Consider the following 19,205-nt stretch of genomic DNA (forward strand, 5'->3'; position numbering starts at 1 on the left):
TGGGTATTGTAGGTCACAATACATCATGTCCCATATCTCAACAGTTATTTGTTTCCTGACACATGTTTGTAGGAACTTTTTTTCTACTTTCGGCCAATGCTACCTCCTGTAAAAATATCCGAAACTTTTTAGACACTCTGTACAGTCCAAGCTTACACAATTTAATAGTTTTGGTACCAACTTCCTAGCTCTGATAATTTGAAATCGTTCATGATAATAATGTACAATCACTTGAAAATCTCCAGTTGTAATAAATAACATACACGACAAATTATGGTAACAATGTTTATTATTTTGAGGTTTTATTTTTCCTATTGTTTATTTATATTAAACAGACGGTCTACGAAATCTTGACCTTCCTTCCTCTTATTCTGACAGGATGTGTTCCAAACCATAACTCAACCACAGGAAAAGAAAACCTCAGGTGCACTTATACAGTTCCTGTGATTTTAATTGACTTAGCAGTATATTATTATTAATATTGTCCGCAATATCCTTCCGCAGTTTTTATTTAGGCCTACAAATAGGAATGATAAAATTATGTTTATAAATTACAACAAACATTGGTGGAAGTAGTGTGATGTTACCTCAGCCAATGAAAATTGGTATATGGTCGTAATATGCAATTAATTTGGGCGTGTCCACCAATGGAACAACTCCTATATTCATTATATAAAGCTGACATTCTATCTTCTGTATCAATCAAGTTTACAGTATTTGTCCAGGAAGCTACAGTCATTAAAGATCATCTGTGAAATCGAAGAAAACATTTCATATCATCACAGCAATTCTGAGAAAATATTTTAACATTCTTGTGAGTAAAAGTTTCATCTAATTTAAAACTTTTATTTCTAGACTTAATTTAATTTTTAGTTTCGCCCAATAACTTTTCACGTAACTTCAGCTTTAATTTATGTTTTCAAAGGCTATTTCATCGGATTCCAACCTCGCACTTGCCTAAGTAACTTTGGAAAAGCACAGAAAAATCACAGTCAGATTGGGCGGTCCGGTGGTTCGAACCGCGGACCTCCCGAATGTGAGTCCCGTGTAAAACGCATGAGCCACTTCGGTCGGTAATTGGGCTTGTAGTAGGACCACCTCCTACAAAGATGTAACGTTGCCAAGTTTAACTTAATGGCTTGTGAATGTATAGTTGGCACTGTTGTACCTAATTGCTGTATTTTTCAGACGCCATGAAGATCGAGTTTGTAATGATGTACTGGGCTGTAATACTGCTGTTCTGGAATGTCTGTGTCGCTGCTTCGGAAGGCCTTACTTGCTCTGTTCCAGCTCTATGTGAAGGACCTCGCACAGGAGAAATTAAGTACTCCATTATAGGACATCGTAATGCATCGGGACATTGGATATCAAGAGTAAGTTATCTTACATAAATAAATACAGTAATTGGGAAAAATATATCACCATGAATATACATATTACAGTTACTAAGTTCACCCCTTCGACGAAATTGACCAACTGGTCTATAAGTCATAAAAATCGGTACTGGTCAGGTGGTGGTGGTGGTGGTGGTGGTGGTCAGAGTGCTGCGTTGGAGTTAAATCGCTCGCTTGAACCCGGTCGTGTGCCGCACCCTCGAGTGAGATACGACCGGTAGTGATACCTCGTAATAAATAGAAGCACAGTACAAGGTCATCTCACCGACATGTCTTATCTTGTATGGAAGGCGACAGATAAGATACACATATGTTTTGCTCACACGGTAAAAATACGGCTTTATTTTCTGCGTTTATGACAAATGTTTAATGGAACAGTCAATGGAACGTACCAAAACAGGAACATGAAATTATAAATAAAATAGTATGAAAAACTTCGATATACAGTTATTATTGCCAATTAATAATTATTCAATATTTGATTTACCACATATATAATATGATAGGTCCATACATAGTGTTCCGCCTATATACTGCGACAATGTAGAAACGTTTTACAAAATATTATTGATATAGCAGTAGATTAATAACAATATTAGTACAGACATAACGTCACAGAAAATATAATAAAACGAAAAATCATGCTGCACAACTGTTACAGACGCAAAGATTGATACACTAATTATTAGAAATTATTATTATTATTATTATTATTATTATTATTATTATTATTACTAGAAACTTGATACAGTTCTTGCATTATCGTGATTGTGTTCTCCGTTTATAATAATTACATTTACATCCAATAACATCTATCAGATGTGGCAAAAACAAAATCACTCCTGTGTGGAAAAAAAAAAAATTACCTACAACATTTATATTACATTTTAAAGCAAGTTTTGTAGTTGTACTATGGAGAGGTTAGTTAAACACTGCAAAGTTTTGAAATGATAAACATCTATGATGTTACTACAGAGTTCATCACTGTAACAAGAAAGAATGTCTAACGCTCGGCTTATACCGTTCGAGGATTTATCGCTCGTGACAATTTTACCCATCATGAATGTGCGCTACCTATCGGATTATGCTATAAACTACTTGGCGCTCGAGCGAAAACGTCCGATGCAGACCTGTGGTGGTGGTGGTGGTGGTGGTGGTGGTGGTGGTGGTGGTGGTGGTGGTGGTGGTGGTGGTGGTGGTGGTGGTGGTGGTGGTGACTACGGCCCATGTAAATTAAGTTTCGTAATTGCTTTTGCTGTAATTTTAAGCCAATCTTCTCTTTAAGTAAATAAAGTTCAAGTCAAAACCTCCACTAAAAACAAATGCAGGTGGTTTCTAGAAAAGACTAAATTGCAACAAGTGGTTTAACATTTTTCAGCTTAGAGTGAATAAAAACAATTTTCAGCTTAGAATGAATAAAAACAATAGCAATTGCTTGAATATATTGAAGTTTGCTCCTATGTGTATACTGGAATTTTATTTTCACAATAGCATACAGTATTTGCTAAAAGAAAATGGCTGCTTGTATGCAAATAAGAGCTTGTAAAAATTATGGAGTTGTTGAGTGAGTGACTAGCTGATTACTTTCTTGAACACTTTCATAAAATCAGAGGGAGATCGTTAATCTCAAAACGGAGGATAGAAATTTTTCTTCAATTTTAGGTAGAAAGGATATCAGGTTGCAGTAGGGAAAGATATAGCAATTCATCGTCCAACAGTCTGCAAAACAGTGTCCAGTGTTATCCTGTAAGTTATAGGAAAATAAAATAATTGAATAAAATTTCGAAGGCTACGAATGACATACAGGAAACACTACAAAATTAAAGTGGACGCAGAGATATCAATTTCATTTTTGTAAATTGATATATTTAAGCAGTATATCATATTTAGGCCTGCCCAGTAAGATAATAAATTGCAGTTGATGATTATCTTGGCAAGAAAAGTTATCACCTTCATGGTAAATTTCTGAATATATCCTGGAATTGGGGTTGAGAGAGAAATCAAAAGAGGATCACAAAAACTGATTTGCCACCAATTTTAATGTGTTTATTTTAAAGGGTTTAATAGAGCAGGCTATCCTAGAAATCTTCCATATTCTGCTTGAAAACATTAGTAAAACTTTATTCACTTGAAAAAAAGGGAAAAGCGAATGTTAGTGATGAATACTAAAACACAGATGTTATCGCTAAAACTTGATATTACTAGCTATTGCTTAGGCCTTATTCGCATGCCCAACATTATTCATTAGCAAATACTATTGAAAGCACAAAAGTGCCCAAGAAAACTCATTCTCGGATATATATATATATATATATATATATATATATATATATATATATTTATTGCACGTCTTAGTTACAGTTTGACCACGAAGCTGGACATACCCAGGGACCATGGCAGGTGGCCATTGACCAGTCGATGGTATTATGCGGAAACAAGAAGTATATTCATGTGGATGCCAACATTGTCGGTGAGTTGACGTGATATTGTAAATTATGTTTTATAAAAGACGCTCGCAACTGCGGAGGTTATATCAGCGTCGCCGGTGTGCCGGAATTTTGTCCAGCAGGAGATCTTTTACATGTCAGTAAATCTATTGACATCAGCCTGTTACATTTAAGCACACTTAAACGTCATAGATCTGGCCGGAATCGAACCCGCAACCTCGAGCACAGAGGGCCAGCACCCTACCGACTCCGCCACCCAGACCGATGACTTGCAATATTCTTTACAGTGGAGTATTAGTCTTATGGTCATCACTATTTTATGGCCAAAACTAAACACAGTCACATGTATTTTTTTGCCTAGCATTTATGTCTTTCTCTCCAGCCAAGTGTGGTCTGGCCAGAAATTCCTTCAGCCAAGTAACGACGGTATAACTTTTAATTAATCTAGTGAAGTCAATTCCTGTAATGTGATTAAATGGAGGTGTTCGAGATATGGAATTTTCATCACTGATTAATAGAAACATAGTACAAACTCATTTATTTAAATATATGATAACTTTCTTCCAAATATAAATATATTCATTAATATATATTAATAATAATAATAATAATAATAATAATAATAATAATAATAATAATAATGGTTTATTTAACCTGGCAGAGTTAAGACCATACGACCTTCTCGAACACTCAACCAGGGGTAAAACTGCGATACAAAAACACTACAAATTTACGAAGTACAGGACACACAAAACTAAAGTAGATTATCAAACAAGTCAGTAGAAATGAGATATAATATATAACATATAGAAATAAAGGAAAAGGTATAGGGGAGACTGTTGTACCTTTAGCATAGTGTACCTTTGAACATTTTTTGTTTTTAATTTTTTGCTTCTACCTAGAGGACTCAAACTGAAGTAGATTGTAGGGAAGGCCGCTAAGTAGATCTGGTCGTAGTTTTGGTTTCATTTATTGCAAAGTGTGAGTTCTGTTTACGAAAGAATCTTTTTTAGTACCAAAAGTAAACATTTCGTTCATTGATATATGTTATCTAACATAAAATCAGATTGTATTTGTTATCATCCATTAAGTGCAATGTGTTCCGTATTATCTGGTGAGTAATAACATATTTTAATTTCCATGATTTATTCGAATCTTTAGTTTTGGGAGTCATATTTGTTTAAACGTGCGCCCTCTTGTACCTTTGAACACAGAACATCTTTCACCGTGGAACATGTTCCAAGGTACATAATACTATTTGTTTTTGTCTTTCTTTTATTTTAAGATCATGTCACGAAGTAAGTCTGAAATTAAGAGGTTCCCCAGTTGATCCAGATGCCTTGAAGAAAGCCGTTGAAGCAATTCTTGTTCATCCAGGAAATAAAATCTAAATCAGAGAAGCCTGCTATGGTTTATGATTGCACATACATTTTAAATATGGTTGTCAGTTCTTACAGCTATATTCCCACCTATATTACATGTGTTCCAACTTACAAGAGGGTATGTTCTAAGGTACATGAACCTGTTGTACCTTTGAACATATTACATTTTATTTTTTCCATCCTTAATAGAAGTGTAGAACAGGAAAATATATACACGAAGTTTTAAAGGAATCTTCAATAATTATTGAAAGTATTTTTTAATTAAAAAAATATAATTTCCCAAAATTAAAAAAAAAATAAAATTGAGAAGTGTTTAAAGGTACAACAGTCTCTCCTAATAAAATGTGAACAGTAAGTCAAAATAAATTAGACATATAAAGTATAAAAATATGATAAAATAATAATAATAATAATAATAATAATAATAATAATAATAATAATAATACTAATAGCAAAGTACAAAGCGTACAATGAATACAATATTTTTAGGTACACACAGGAAGGTAAATTATGATTACAAGTAGCTCAGGTTATCACATTATAGACTAGCTACAATTATCGGGAAATATAATGAAAACAAAAACAGAAAAAATAAGATAAATATCATTAGAAAAAAATGAAATGAATACGTGAAAACATGCAATACAACACTTGTCATAACAGTAAGTTAGTTTGGCAACTCGTCATAAGATAATTTTCTAACTTGAATTTGAAACTCTATCAGTTGAATGGATAATAATTAAATAACATTTTTAGTGTTATTACAGAAAATATTTATAAAATATAAGTCATCAATTTTAGAGGATTAATCTCTGATATATCTCAAACAAAAATGTTTATTATAATTTTGCTTGTTTTTGCTTAAGTTTCGAAAAAAAAAAGTTTCAATGGAACGTTTAAGGGAGGCAGTGGGTGAAATTTATATATATATATATATATATATATATATATTTTAACTACAGGTTTGATTTTATGTACACATACTCCTATTAATATGAGTAATGGCGTGTTTAAGTTTCGTGTTTAGCCTATACATTGAGTCGTTTAATAGATATTCATATTTAAAAAGAATGATTTTTATTTTCAATTTCTGACCTCCCTAGACTTTAAGTACTATGAGCGACCTTTCACGAACCCTCAAGCTAGGCGCATTTCCAAACCCACGCCGGTTGACTACACTAAGGTTCGCTGTATACTAAGATTTCGAGTAGGCAACTCCATTCGTCCCTAGGTCAACTACAGTACGATTATTTAGTCCTGACAGTCGCCGGAGATGTGCGCGTGGGACAGGCGAGTCCATTTAGTTACGCCAAGGGGTGTTTGGTTTATTCACTCGCTTGTTTTTACCGACTACTCGCCCTTATCTGTACTCCGAAACTCTCCCCACTCCTCCTATTACTTCCCCCCTTTCGCGTCGCTGACCTGTCAGGACTAAATAATCGGTCTGTACCTTCGTGCGTCGCCGCCGACGTCCGGGGAATGCTATGGAAAGATGACAGAATGCAGAGATGTCGACGGAATGATGTTGATGCCACCGCAAGGATACTTATTATGAATTACGAGGCAGAGGCAAAGACACTGCTTGCTCTCATCACGTCTGGGCCATGGGTACATATCGGGAATTGGGATATTCAAAAGAAAGGACAATTCGTAACCATATATTTATTCACGTTCTTCACATGGAAAATTTTGATCGATCCAAATGATTACAATTTTTGCTTATAATTTAACTTTTCTTCTTTCAGACTAATCTCACACTATGTACTTCAAAAATTGAAATGAGAGCCAATTATTTCTAATTTGTTGAAGTAAAATACTGCTTGCAATTTCTCCCTACACTTTTAAAATACAAACTTTAAACGGTACATCATTTGTATTTTTTTCCTATGACATTAATATAATCTACATTGTAATGACCTCCCAATTTCCTTCAAAACACGTCCTCTGATGGGGGTTGGTCATCGAAATACAACAGACTACTGCGCATTCGAATTTCAGGAACAGATTCTGTTCTTTAAAAAGGAATTTAATGATAGCACGCTGTCGAAACGAACCACCGTTGTCGACCATTTTGCAAATATTGCCTGTGGTCACATGACAGAAGTTAATGACGTCACAGTATGTCAATACATAGTATAAAGTCTGTAGATTACAATCATAAATCGTTTTTGTTACATTATTGAAATTTAAATTCCAGCAATAGGTTGCTCATGACTTTCAGTACTACCCTCTGTATTATCCAATTAGATTCTTCTCGCTTCCAGGGTGGGATGCAGAACGAAGAAATAACTACTCTTTCTTGAGGTGGCTCTCTTCATCTTTATTTTAGTAGGTTATTTTACGACGCTTTATCAACATCTTAGGTTATTTAGCGTCTGAATGAGATGAAGGTGATAATACCGGTGAAATGAGTCCGGGGTCCAGCACCTAAAGTTACCCAGCATTTGCTCATATTGGGTTAAGGGAAAACCCCGGAAAAAACCTCAACCAGATAACTTGCCCCGATCGGGAATCGAACCCGGGCCACCTGGTTTTGCGGCCAGACGCGCTAGCCGTTACTCCATAGGTGTGGACCTCTCTTCATCTCTCCTTTATTTACAACTCAAGTGCGTATATGTTTTCACATAACAAATGTGCGACACAAATTACAAATTTAATGATTACATATCAGTACACCTTTACATAAAGAAAAAAAAGAACATTTCAAACTAACAGCAAGTTTAACAGCTACGTAGTGCAGTACACAAATGAATGAATGTTTACACAAAGATACATAAGTATTACATTCCCTTAGCATAGCCTCATGGTATGTAATAAGTAACTAGTAAATAATGTTTATACAAAGTACTGAAACTCCTTAGTATTACACAATCAAGTAGCTATAGAGATAATTCGACAGGTTGCTGTAATTTCAGGCATTTCCTACAGAAAAAGTAGGAGTCAAAATTGTCATGGGAAAAACTCGCTGCTTTCAACAGTATATAGCTTCGTATTGAATCGTCGGTGGATATGGGTTTAAAAGCAGAAGTTGTTCCTTTAAACACCACCTATCACATCTCAAAATTTGTCACACACTCACCCGAACACACTATATATTTCTTTTAAGGCTGGCAGAATACTGCATCGGACGTTCTGTCTCAGAAAGGACGATTTTGTCTCGGATCTTGCGATGTGACCTTGGTTACACACATTCTTATGAGGCTGCAGAATATTGCATCGAACGCATGTCCCGGAATTAATACCCGATGCAATATGCTCCAGTCTCAGACCGTCGCATCAAACGGGCAGAGACAAAACCGTCCTGTCCAAGACAGAATGTCCGATGCAGTACTGTATGCTGCCGGACTAAGTAATAAATAAAGACTACTACAAAATACTTTTCTTAATTAACAGTGCCACCTTCGAGGACACACAACCCAGACTACGCTCTGGTACCCGGTCAGGGGTACTACAAGTATCACAGTGGGGGAGTAACATGGGATGAAGCGCGACGCAAATGTGAACAGGAGGGCGCACATCTTGCCATTATGAACTCCGAGGCAGAGGCAAAGGCACTGGCTGCTCTCATCACGTCTGGGTCCTGGGCGCATATCGGAAACTGGGATACACAAAAGAAAGGAAAATTCCTAACCATATTTAGTAAGTACCTCTTTCATCCGTTGACGTTCTTCAAATGGAGAATTTTGATTTGTCCAAATTATTACAATTGTTGCTTAAAACTGAAATTTTGTTGTTTCAGACCAACCTCTGGACGAAGCTGGCTACAACAAGTGGCACCCTGGGGAACCAGATTATCCTGGTGTGCAGAACTGTGGCTTATTAAACCCAAATTCTTTATTAGGCAACACACCTTGTGAACTCAAATTTCCTTTTATCTGCGAATTTTGAAAGTTAATTACACTGGTGATCTTTAAAAGCTCATTATGTTCTAAAATATAGGGATAGAAATGTATCTACTGTTATCAAAACAGATCGTACATAAACTTCAAATTCATAATGTAATGAATAGAGCTTTCAACTTTATGTAACTTCATATCATTAAATATCTGTAACATGAGGTATGTAAGGTTTACAGCTCCAGATACAAACCTACCTTCTTCCTACCTTGTTTCATTTGCTATTGTTTTAGAATTGTCTTGGTTTGATAACCTCAGTAAGTAGTTACTTTAAAAAATATTGTCTTGTTATATTCAATATCATAATACATGTTAGTCTTTCATTTCTTTTATCTAATAAATCGGTAGCCCAACTTCCCATAATTTTTCAGTAACTCGACCAACTCCCTTCTTTCTCTGTGTATTTGTGCTTTTTTCACTGAATTGCTGGGGCCAAAAAGTTTTTGTTAATTCACCACTTCCTCCATCACCCATCAGTTTAGAAAGTTTTCTTCTTTATTTACAAGAATCGCAAGAGAGAGGTTTCAACAATATAAATTTATTGTTTCTCGCCATTAAGCAGTCATCTTCAAACTGGGAAATTGCATTTTTGTTGTTTCAATATGTAATGGATACAGTGTTGTCAAAAGATGGAAATAAATTTTACCGTGTGAACAGTATAAAATATGTGAGAGTATGTAACAGTTGTCCCAGCAGTCCATTTATCCTAACTTACCTTACCATTTATAAAAAAAAAGAACCTAATTTTTATGAAACATATTACATTGAAAAATCAAGTAATCCTAATTACAATTCATTGTACATTTCAAACAATGATTTTAACTCCACTGTACTTATTTTTAACGGCTATGTTTTTATCAAAATTGTCTATTTTTAGGGAGAAATAAAGCAATTGAAAAGCAATAATATGTTTAATATCTTCAATTAATACGCTACGATAATAAAAATGTACTATTGTAGAGATGAAAGAAATAATTTAAATACAGAAATATTTATATTGTAATATATTATGTATGTATTTATTTATTTATTTATTTATTTATTTATTTATTTATTTATTTATTTATTTATTCCACTGCAAATGGGTCTATACCCGATGGCAGTGGTAACTAATTACCAGACGTCAGATTCTAGGGCAAATGCCTATTTTGTTTCTTTAGGAGAAAAGTAAAAATAATTATTAATATTTGTGTTTCATGGAAATTGAAAGGTATTCAAAGAGTTTTATAGTGTCCTAAAATGCCCTAAAACGGTTATTAGAGCCTAATTTGTTAATATTCGCCTAAAAATGCCTAACTCACTGTAAAGGTTCGCATTTTACTCTTACTTTTTATAATTTATACATGCATTCACTGCTAAATTTAAGGCATTTAAAAAGTGGAAAGTTTGCTTCACACCGGCCATGAAACCATTGATAAAGGAAACAAAATGTTTTGAAACTCACGACACTCGCAATAGATTTCACCGAATTTAACATGTTTGGAGGCATAAATTCCGACAAAGAACCAACCTTAGTTTTGAATCAGGCAACAATCACAACATGTGCTGCTACCGATTCAGAGATACGAGTATACTATACTATAAAAATGACTGTTTTCGGTCTGAAACCGATTAGCTGTACTGCCCTTCAGAGTGTCATAAAATCACAATTTTTGGAGAAAGAGTGTTTTTGAAATATTTATGAAAAGTCGTAAAACTGCGAATTAGTAAGGTAAACCGTTACAAAATATTTAAAAGAATGGCCCTCCTAGTGTTAACACTACCAGGAAATGCAACAATAAGTGGAACTTTGTATTTTTGTCCAATTGAATCTCAATAACAACGGTTCATTTGAATGCTCGTTAACAGTTGCTCTTTCCCTCACCTTATTTGTGTTGAGAAGTTTCGAGCGGTAGGACGTTTTCCTGTGAAGTTTAACGCGATAATGCCGAAAAATATAAGTGCAAAATCTACATTGATCCGGCAATGGCTAACAGAATATTCAGAATTCACTTATGATGGAAAAATAATATTCTGCAAGATTTGTAGCAAACAGGTATGTAACAATAGTTGAAATATATAAATTCTATTAATTTTAATGAGTAAGCCTATAATATTTATACATTGAATGAGCTATCCTGAGGTATAATTATTTTTAAGACCACTACACTTTAACCTTTCAAATTCCGATAGTTAAAGTATTTGCAGGTCATTAAAATTTTGATTGTTCGAACCCACTAACTTTGTGATAGAAATACGGCAATACAACAATTAGGATTTTATTTTAATTCAGTTTACTTCACATTTTTAGATTTCGCAAGAAAAGAAGTGCCACCTAAAGCAGCATGTGCAAGGAGCGGCTCATAAGGCTAAAGCTCAGCAGAAAAATCAACTGCAACAAACTTTACTAACACAGCCTACTTCATCCAATCTCAGCAGCAATTTCTATGCTGATTTAACCAGAGCGTTTGTTGCTGCTAACATTCCCTGGAATGCAATTGAAAATCTGGTTTTAAGACAGTTTTTACAAAAATGCTGCAAACAAAATATCCCATCTGAGTCGACTCTAAGAAAAAATTACTTAGACAGAATATACAATGAAACTTTAGCTTCCATTCGGGAGGATATAGGTGATTCTTACATATGGGTCTCTGTGGATGAAACCTCAGATCCTATGAATAGGTATATAGCAAATATGGTAGTAGGAAAACTTAGTCCTGATGGACCTTCGATTCCACACCTCGTATGTGTTAAGGAACTTTCGAAAGTGAATAGCCAAGCCATTGCTTATTTTGTAAATAAAGGCCTACAGTCTTTATACTCAGGTAATATAGACGATTCTAAAGTTCTGTTGTTATGTACTGATGCTGCCTCATACATGGTTGCTGCAGCTCCACTTCTTAAAACATTTTATCCTAACCTCACGCATGTAACCTGTCTAGCACATGGCCTTCACAGGGTTTCTGAAACAATCCGGAATGAATTTCCTCTTGTCAATTCGTTTATTTCTAACACAAAAAATGTATTTGTAAAGCCCCATCCAAGATTTCAATATTCAGAGAGAACTTTCCAGATATCCCACTCCCACCTCAGCCGGTTGTTACACGATGGGGAACCTGGATTCAGTCAGTGGTGTATTATTCTAAGTATTTTAAAGAAGTGGTCACAGTTATTGATAAATTACCTGAAACTGATAGTGCAGCGTGTGTGAAAGCAGTGAAAAATTGTCTGAATGACTCACGAGTGAAAAACGATATTGCCTACATAACATCGAACTTTTCTGTCATACCTGCAAGCATTGAACAATTAGAACGCGAAAAACAATCTCTTTGTAGCCAAATAGCAATAGTAAAGGAAGCTCAAGTGAACATACATTCTGCTTTGGGCGAAACTGGGAAAAAAGTTAAAAATAAGTGGGACAACGTATTAAATAAGAATGTAGGATTTTCATTGCTGGAAAAAGTATCAAGAGTGATATCGGGGGAAAGTGTAAATGTTCCAGTAAGTATTGATGTTTCTATTGTACCTAATTTAAAATTTGCGCCTCTCCCATCAGTTTCGGTTGAAAGAAGTTTTTCTGCTTTCAAAATGATTCTCAGTGACAAAAGGCAAAGGTTAACTGTGGAGAATTTAGAAAAAATTCTGGTGGTGTACTGTGCAGATAATTATAATAAAGTCTGAGCATGGAACTGAATTTCAATAACTTAAAATGAGTAATCTTGATATCAATAATCATTACTTCATTAGTTTCAATATATTAAATTTGTGCAGCTCTGTTTATAAATATAATATAGTATTCTTTTTTAATGTTTAAACATACTTTTTTGTGCGTATTTTAGTGTATAACTAAAAATTTCAGTGAAAGAAATAAGTATGATACCTTGATGTGCCTAAAATGCCTATTTTCATTAAAATAGAGCCTAATTTTACAAATTTTGAGCTTATTTTAGGAGCCTAAAACTGCAATTTTTAGTGCCTAAAAATCCGATGTCTACTAATTACACTCAATAATGACAATAATAAACAAAACTAATAAAAAAGAATAATTAATAATAATAATAAAATAATAATACTTACTTACTTACTTACAAATGGCTTTTAAGGAACCCGAAGGTTCATTGCCGCCCTCACACAAGCCCGCCATCGGTCCCTATCCTGTGCAAGATTAATCCAGTCTCTATCATCATATCCCACCTCCCTCAAATCCAATTTAATATTATCTTCCCATCCACGTCTCGGCCTCCCCAAAGGTATTTTTCCCTCCGGTCTCCCAACTAACACTCTATATGCATTTCTTGATTCGCCCATATGTGCTACATGCCCTGCCCATCTTAAACGTCTGGATTTAATGTTCATAATTATGTCAGGTGAAGAATACAATGCGTCCAGTTCTGCGTTGTGTAACTTTCTCCATTCTCCTGTAACTTCATCCCGCTTAGCCCCAAATATTTTCCTAAGAACCTTATTCTCAAACACCCTTAACCTATGTTTCTCTCTCAGGTTGAGAGTCCAAGTTTCACAACCATACAGAACAGCCGGTAATATAACTGTTTTATAAATTCTAACTTTCAGATTTTTTGACAGCAGACTAGATGATAAAAGCTTCTCAATCGAATAATAACACGCATTTCCCTTATTTATTCTGCGTTTAATTTCCTCCCGAGTGTCATTTATATTTGTTACTGTTGCTCCAAGATATTTGAATTTTTCCACCCCTTCGAAGGATAAATCTCCAATAATAATAATAATAATAATAATAATAATAATAATAATAATAATAATAATAATAATAATAGTAATAATAATAATAACAAGAAGCATCCTAAATTAAATGAAGCATGGTCACTTAAAATAACATTTGAAGTAAATCTAATTTATATCTTAACCCTAAGTTCGAACTAAGACCCACGAGTGTGACAGATTCATACCTGCACAAGTACCTTTCGGCACTACACTTATTTCGCTGTCAACTCACTCACTGCATTGATTCTACCTGATTTCACTAACACTTCTAACCATTTCACTGTTCAAATACTTTGCACAGCCACTTCACTGACACCAACACACTTCACTTACACAATAGACTTCACTGATACTACACACTTCACTGACACAACACACTTCCTCACTGATAGAACAATTCAAATAACAAGATATCAATTAAACCCTTTAGTTAGTGTGTATAATATACTACTGTCTATTAGTAAAGTCCTTAAGCCTATTTTAAATAAATTTTTGGTTATTGGTAAAGCCTTTAGTAAGTCTGCAGGTAAAGCATTCCAATCCCTGATAGTACGATTGAGAAAAGAAAACTTTCCATCCGTCCTCAGTCTTCTTTCCCTCAATTTATATGAGTGGTCGTTCCTTGAAGAGTAGTTTGGCGGTTGCAACCTTTTTTTTTCTCTCTCTCTCTCCAGGCAGTCTCACCTCTGTATGATTTGAACATTGCGCATAATCGAATTCGCGTTCTCCGGTCCGTGAGTGTGTCCCATTTTAATGGTGAATTATTACGACAACACTTGAGAGCCAGTTTTTGAATCCTTTCCAGTGTCTTAATATGTTTTAATCTGTAAGGAGCCCAACATGCAGCACCATATTCCATTACTGGACGAACTAGTGATTTATATGCAATCTCTTTGGATTTATCAGAGCCTTTCCTTAGTACCCTAATCACAAAGTGTAACGCCCTCCATGCCTTTCCCGCTGTGTGAATAACGTGTTCCCCCAGCCGAGATCGCTGCTAAATGTTATTCCTAGGTATTTACATTTGTTAACTTCCGGAATGGTTTCATCCCCTAACATATACGATGCGATTATTTTATTTCTTTTTCTTGTAAAACTAATGGCTTTGCTCTTTAGAGAATTTATTTTCATTTTGTTGGCCATTACCCAATCGTTTATTCTATTGAGGTCATTCTGAAGAAGAGTAGTATCTTCATGACTTTTTATTTCCCTATATACGATACAGTCATCCGCGAATAATCGAACCCTGGACAAGATGTTAACTGGCAGATCATTTACAAAAGCAAGGAATAGAAGGGGCCCGAAGACACTCCCCTGCGGGACCCCGGAAGTAATTTCTATTGGGATCGATAATTCCTCCCTCACCCGTACTCTCTGAGTGCGACAAGTTAAAAATTCCTTGATCCACTGGAGTACTCTGAAGTCAACCCCCGTTGATTGTAGTTTAACCAACAGTATGTCATGTGGAACTACATCGAATGCTCTTTTAAAGTCCATAATCACTGCATCTATTTGGCTATTTGAATCTATTCCGTCTGCTAAATCCTAACATACAGTTACTAACTGACTCTCACATGAGTAGCCCCCCCGAAACCCATGCTGACAAATATGTAACCAATTTGCATCATTCCAATGCTGCCTTACATATGCTGAAATCAAATGTTCCATCTGTTTGCAAACCACAGAGGTGAGGCTGACTGGTCTGTAATTTTTTGTATCTGAGCGAGACTCTGACTTATAAATTGGCACTATTGCATCTTTCCAATCTCGCGGGATAGTACCATCATTTATTGATATTTCAAATATACGAACTAGATAGGGAATCATGGCTTCCCCTCCCAATTTTAACATGTCTTCGGCGATACCATCAGGTCCTACTGATTTATGAGTTTTCAATTTAGAGATCCTTCTCCTTATGTCCCTAGCCTTGATAGAAAACTGACCCGTATTTTCCACAGAAGCTAAGTTAGGTATTATTGCCCTCATCCCAAAAGCAGTGGCATTATAGGAATTTAATGTTTATGCTTTTTCTCTGTCCTGTACAATAAATTCATTGAGACATTCTTTAAAGGGAGGCCAAACCTAATTACGATAATCGATATTCATTGTAGAAAAAATATCGAAAAATTATTATCGATATATCACTATTCCGTAAGCAAATTAATACATAATAATTGAATTACATTTTCTGGTGTACATTTATTACAATAGACTTACTTAAATTTTAATTTCCTTATCACTATTCAAATTAACAGTCAAAGCATAAATGTAAAGTTGTAACGATAAACAATATATTTTCGATAACATATGTGGTTGTTCCTAATCTAAATCAAAATTATGATCTTAAAATATGATACAATGGGAAAAAGTTAAATGAACTCTACATGGGTCAGTATTTGATACTGGAACAGAAATCAATTATTCTAATTTTATATAGGACTCAAATATAATACTCTTTTCTACCTAACAACGTAATCACTTTTAAATGTAAGTACACAGTAGGTATTTAGAATGTTACAAGTTTTAACAAACATCACAATTATTGATTTGATACAAACTTTCTATACTAAGTTCCCATTGCAAGTTATTATTACATTCCAACATACGAAACACCAATGGTGATTAATGATTATGACAGGGAGAGGTTTTTATACACTAAAATATGTAATAAAGAAACAGAATGTCAGTACTAGGTTGAACACAGAAATCCTAGCTGTAAACAAAAGTCATACCGGTATTAAATCTTTTCTTCTCTTTCCATTTCAGAACATAGAAATAAAAGTTCTGATAGCCGTTTTGAGGTCAGACGATTCCTTTTCAGAGTGGCAGTTGCTCCTGCCTTGGAGAACATCAATACTAATACATTTGTAGATAAACCTCCTATCTCGGTCGCACATGTTGCATTTTGAATTTGGTGCTGCATATTAAACAGTTTGAATTCGAATTCCAGTCCAGCCAATCAATGCAAAGGATTAACTGGATTGGATATTTCAAGGTAGCACAATTATCCAACTGACCACTTTCATTAGTGCCATCTCTTGGGGAATTATGGGAGTTGTCTAGTTCCGCAAAGAAATGTTACAATGTTACATTTGTTCGGATCATTTAAAGGTCAAAACTAAAATTCTTTCAACCACTCATTATCATAATACACTGCTCTCTTAAACTGAGTGAGTATGTTGGGAATTAAATCAATGGTTTTGGCAAAACATGCTATGAAATGTTTCATGTAAAAACTCCATCTCGGAAAGAAAGTAGAAACAAGAAAAATTGAATGTAACTTTTTTGTTTCAAATATCTCAATGAATAACCCCCTGAAATTAAAGACAGTTACATATTATATACATATATATATATATATATATATACAGAGTATAAGAGGTATAAGTGCCGTCCTTTCCACAGTCGTCAGAGACGGTCTACAGGATTAAAAAATATCCCTACAAAATATGGTCAAAACTTGATAGTTTTCCCAGAAAAAAAAAATATTTCTTCTCTTATTTTATTAGCGTTATACTGCTTATATCGTTAGTAAAATTACGAAAACAATTACATCAGTAGGTATATCTAGCAAAGAGTTAATATTAATTTAAGTAAATATTTGTGTGTTCTATTACGTCACTGGTCAAGGAACAACAATTTTTTTTTTTAATTTCAGATCCAGCAAAAATTATGACGGTGAATACTGAAGGTACTGTAATATCGATACATTATTGTTGACATTTAAAGATGGGTGTTATTCATAGACATTTCGCCAGCCCGCGCTACGAGCATGCTGAACTAGCCCCGACTATCGACTGGTTACTTTTACAGGATTTAGGCTATATCATATCATATCGCTAACACTGGTTTATGAATACGAAAAACGTTACTTCTCTGATCATCCACCGGTATCGAACGTTACAAACAAAGCGGGCACACTTATTATGACGCGGAATATACTGTTAATATACTTGTCACAGTTGAGATAGGCAGGGCAAGTAGCACGTATGGGCGAATGCATATAGAGTGTTAGTTGGGAGATCGTAGGGAAAAAGATCTTTGGGGAGGCCGAGACGTAGATGGGAGCATAATATTAAAATGGATTTGAGGGAGGTGGGATATGATGATAGAGACTGGATTAATCTTGCACTGGAGAGGGACAGATGGCGGGCTTATGTGAGGACGGCAATGAACCAGCAGATTTCTTAAAAGCCATTTGTAAGTAAGTAATAGGCCTACTTGTCACAGACTTCAATAATTTTTCTTAATGAGGCATTCTGATAATTTCTTCGAGTTAGTTAGTAGGGTTTAAAAAGGGCGCGTCAGCTACTATGGCTATTTGTGCCCTTATCTAAAATCTCTTACTAAACACAAACACAATACAATAATCAGAATACTTAAAAGAACTAAAAAGCGTTGTCACGGTTAAAACGAGGCAAATAAATGCAGTTTCAACAAGGTGATGCATAAAAAACCATAAAAGTGAGAAGTTCTCAGACCCCAAGTAGTATTTAAAAAGAAACAACAAAACAATAAAACAAATGCCACCAGAAATAAATTGTCTTGCGCATTTATAAAATGCACGGATGTAAAAGGTCCGAATGTCAAGTTTGTTAAAATCATATACTAAAAAATGTAACCTCCGGATGTAAAGAGTCAGGAAGATAAGTAAAAAGGATCAATAAAAAACTATATCACCCTGTCAAGTCCTATATTCGATAAAAATCTCAGAACTGCATTTGTACAATTAAAATCATTTCCAAGAGCGTCACGTAGAGTCGGCCGAATACCATACTGCCGACGGACACGGTCGCATTTTCTACACTGTAATAAAAAAAGTTCACACTCCGGCTGAGGCTCGCCAAGTAGGAGATGGCCATGCGTCAGATGACAGTGGGCAATCCTTAACCGAGTGAGTAAAACTTCTTCGTGGCGTGACGCTCTTGTAGACGAATCCCAAACGCGAACAGTATTCTTTATTCTTCGTAACTTATTTCCCTCTTGTGCAGACCATTGTCCTTCCCATTGCCACCATATTGTATGTTTCAGCTAATTTTGAATATCCTGCCACCTCTCACGCCAATACAACTCAGATCCATTCAAAGCACTGTCCTTTGCTGCAGCATCCGCTGCCTCGTTACCAAGAATCCCAACATGACCCGGAGTCCACACTACTCCAATCTCATAATCAGAGGTTAGGAGAGTGTGGAAAAGTTCCTGGGTTCTCAACACAAGCGGATCATCAGAATTCAAACGCTGCACGGACTGAATGGCGCTTACGGAGTCTGAGCAGATAAGGAATCTGCCCCGGGGTTGTCGAATTAAAAACAATAAGACTCTAAAGAAAGCATATAGTTCTGCGGTAAAAACACTAATGTATTG

The 19,205-nt window shown here is 35.1% G+C and overlaps 1 protein-coding gene across 2 annotated transcripts; it reads left to right on the top strand.

Annotated features, from left to right (window-relative positions):
* Window positions 1–542: 542 nt before the first annotated feature.
* Window positions 543–10,086, top strand: LOC138709075 (hemolymph lipopolysaccharide-binding protein-like). Of its 2 annotated transcripts, none has more exons than XM_069839580.1 (5): window positions 543–814; window positions 1,189–1,373; window positions 3,756–3,864; window positions 8,617–8,862; window positions 8,963–10,037. In XM_069839580.1, the coding sequence occupies exons 2-5, from the start codon at window positions 1,194–1,196 to the stop codon at window positions 9,109–9,111; spliced, it is 684 nt and encodes a 227-aa protein (XP_069695681.1). In that variant the 5' UTR covers window positions 543–814; window positions 1,189–1,193; the 3' UTR covers window positions 9,112–10,037. The 2 variants fall into 2 exon arrangements, with proteins under 2 accessions (XP_069695681.1, XP_069695680.1); XM_069839579.1 differs by having other exon boundaries at window positions 544–814; window positions 3,750–3,864; window positions 8,963–10,086.
* The last annotated feature ends 9,119 nt before the right edge of the window (window positions 10,087–19,205 follow it).

This window comes from Periplaneta americana, chromosome 11, assembly GCF_040183065.1.
Source record: "Periplaneta americana isolate PAMFEO1 chromosome 11, P.americana_PAMFEO1_priV1, whole genome shotgun sequence".
In the NCBI taxonomy this organism is placed as follows: Eukaryota; Metazoa; Arthropoda; class Insecta; order Blattodea; family Blattidae; genus Periplaneta; species Periplaneta americana.

Bases quoted from the DNA above. Each gene is read 5' to 3' on its own strand.
- LOC138709075 (XM_069839579.1), top strand. From the start codon at position 1,194: ATGAAGATCGAGTTTGTAATGATGTACTGGGCTGTAATACTGCTGTTC. The intron at 1,374-3,749 runs GTAAGTTATCTT...TGCACGTCTTAG, and splicing joins CGGGACATTGGATATCAAGA to TTACAGTTTGACCACGAAGC. The intron at 3,865-8,616 runs GTGAGTTGACGT...CTTAATTAACAG, and splicing joins TGTGGATGCCAACATTGTCG to TGCCACCTTCGAGGACACAC.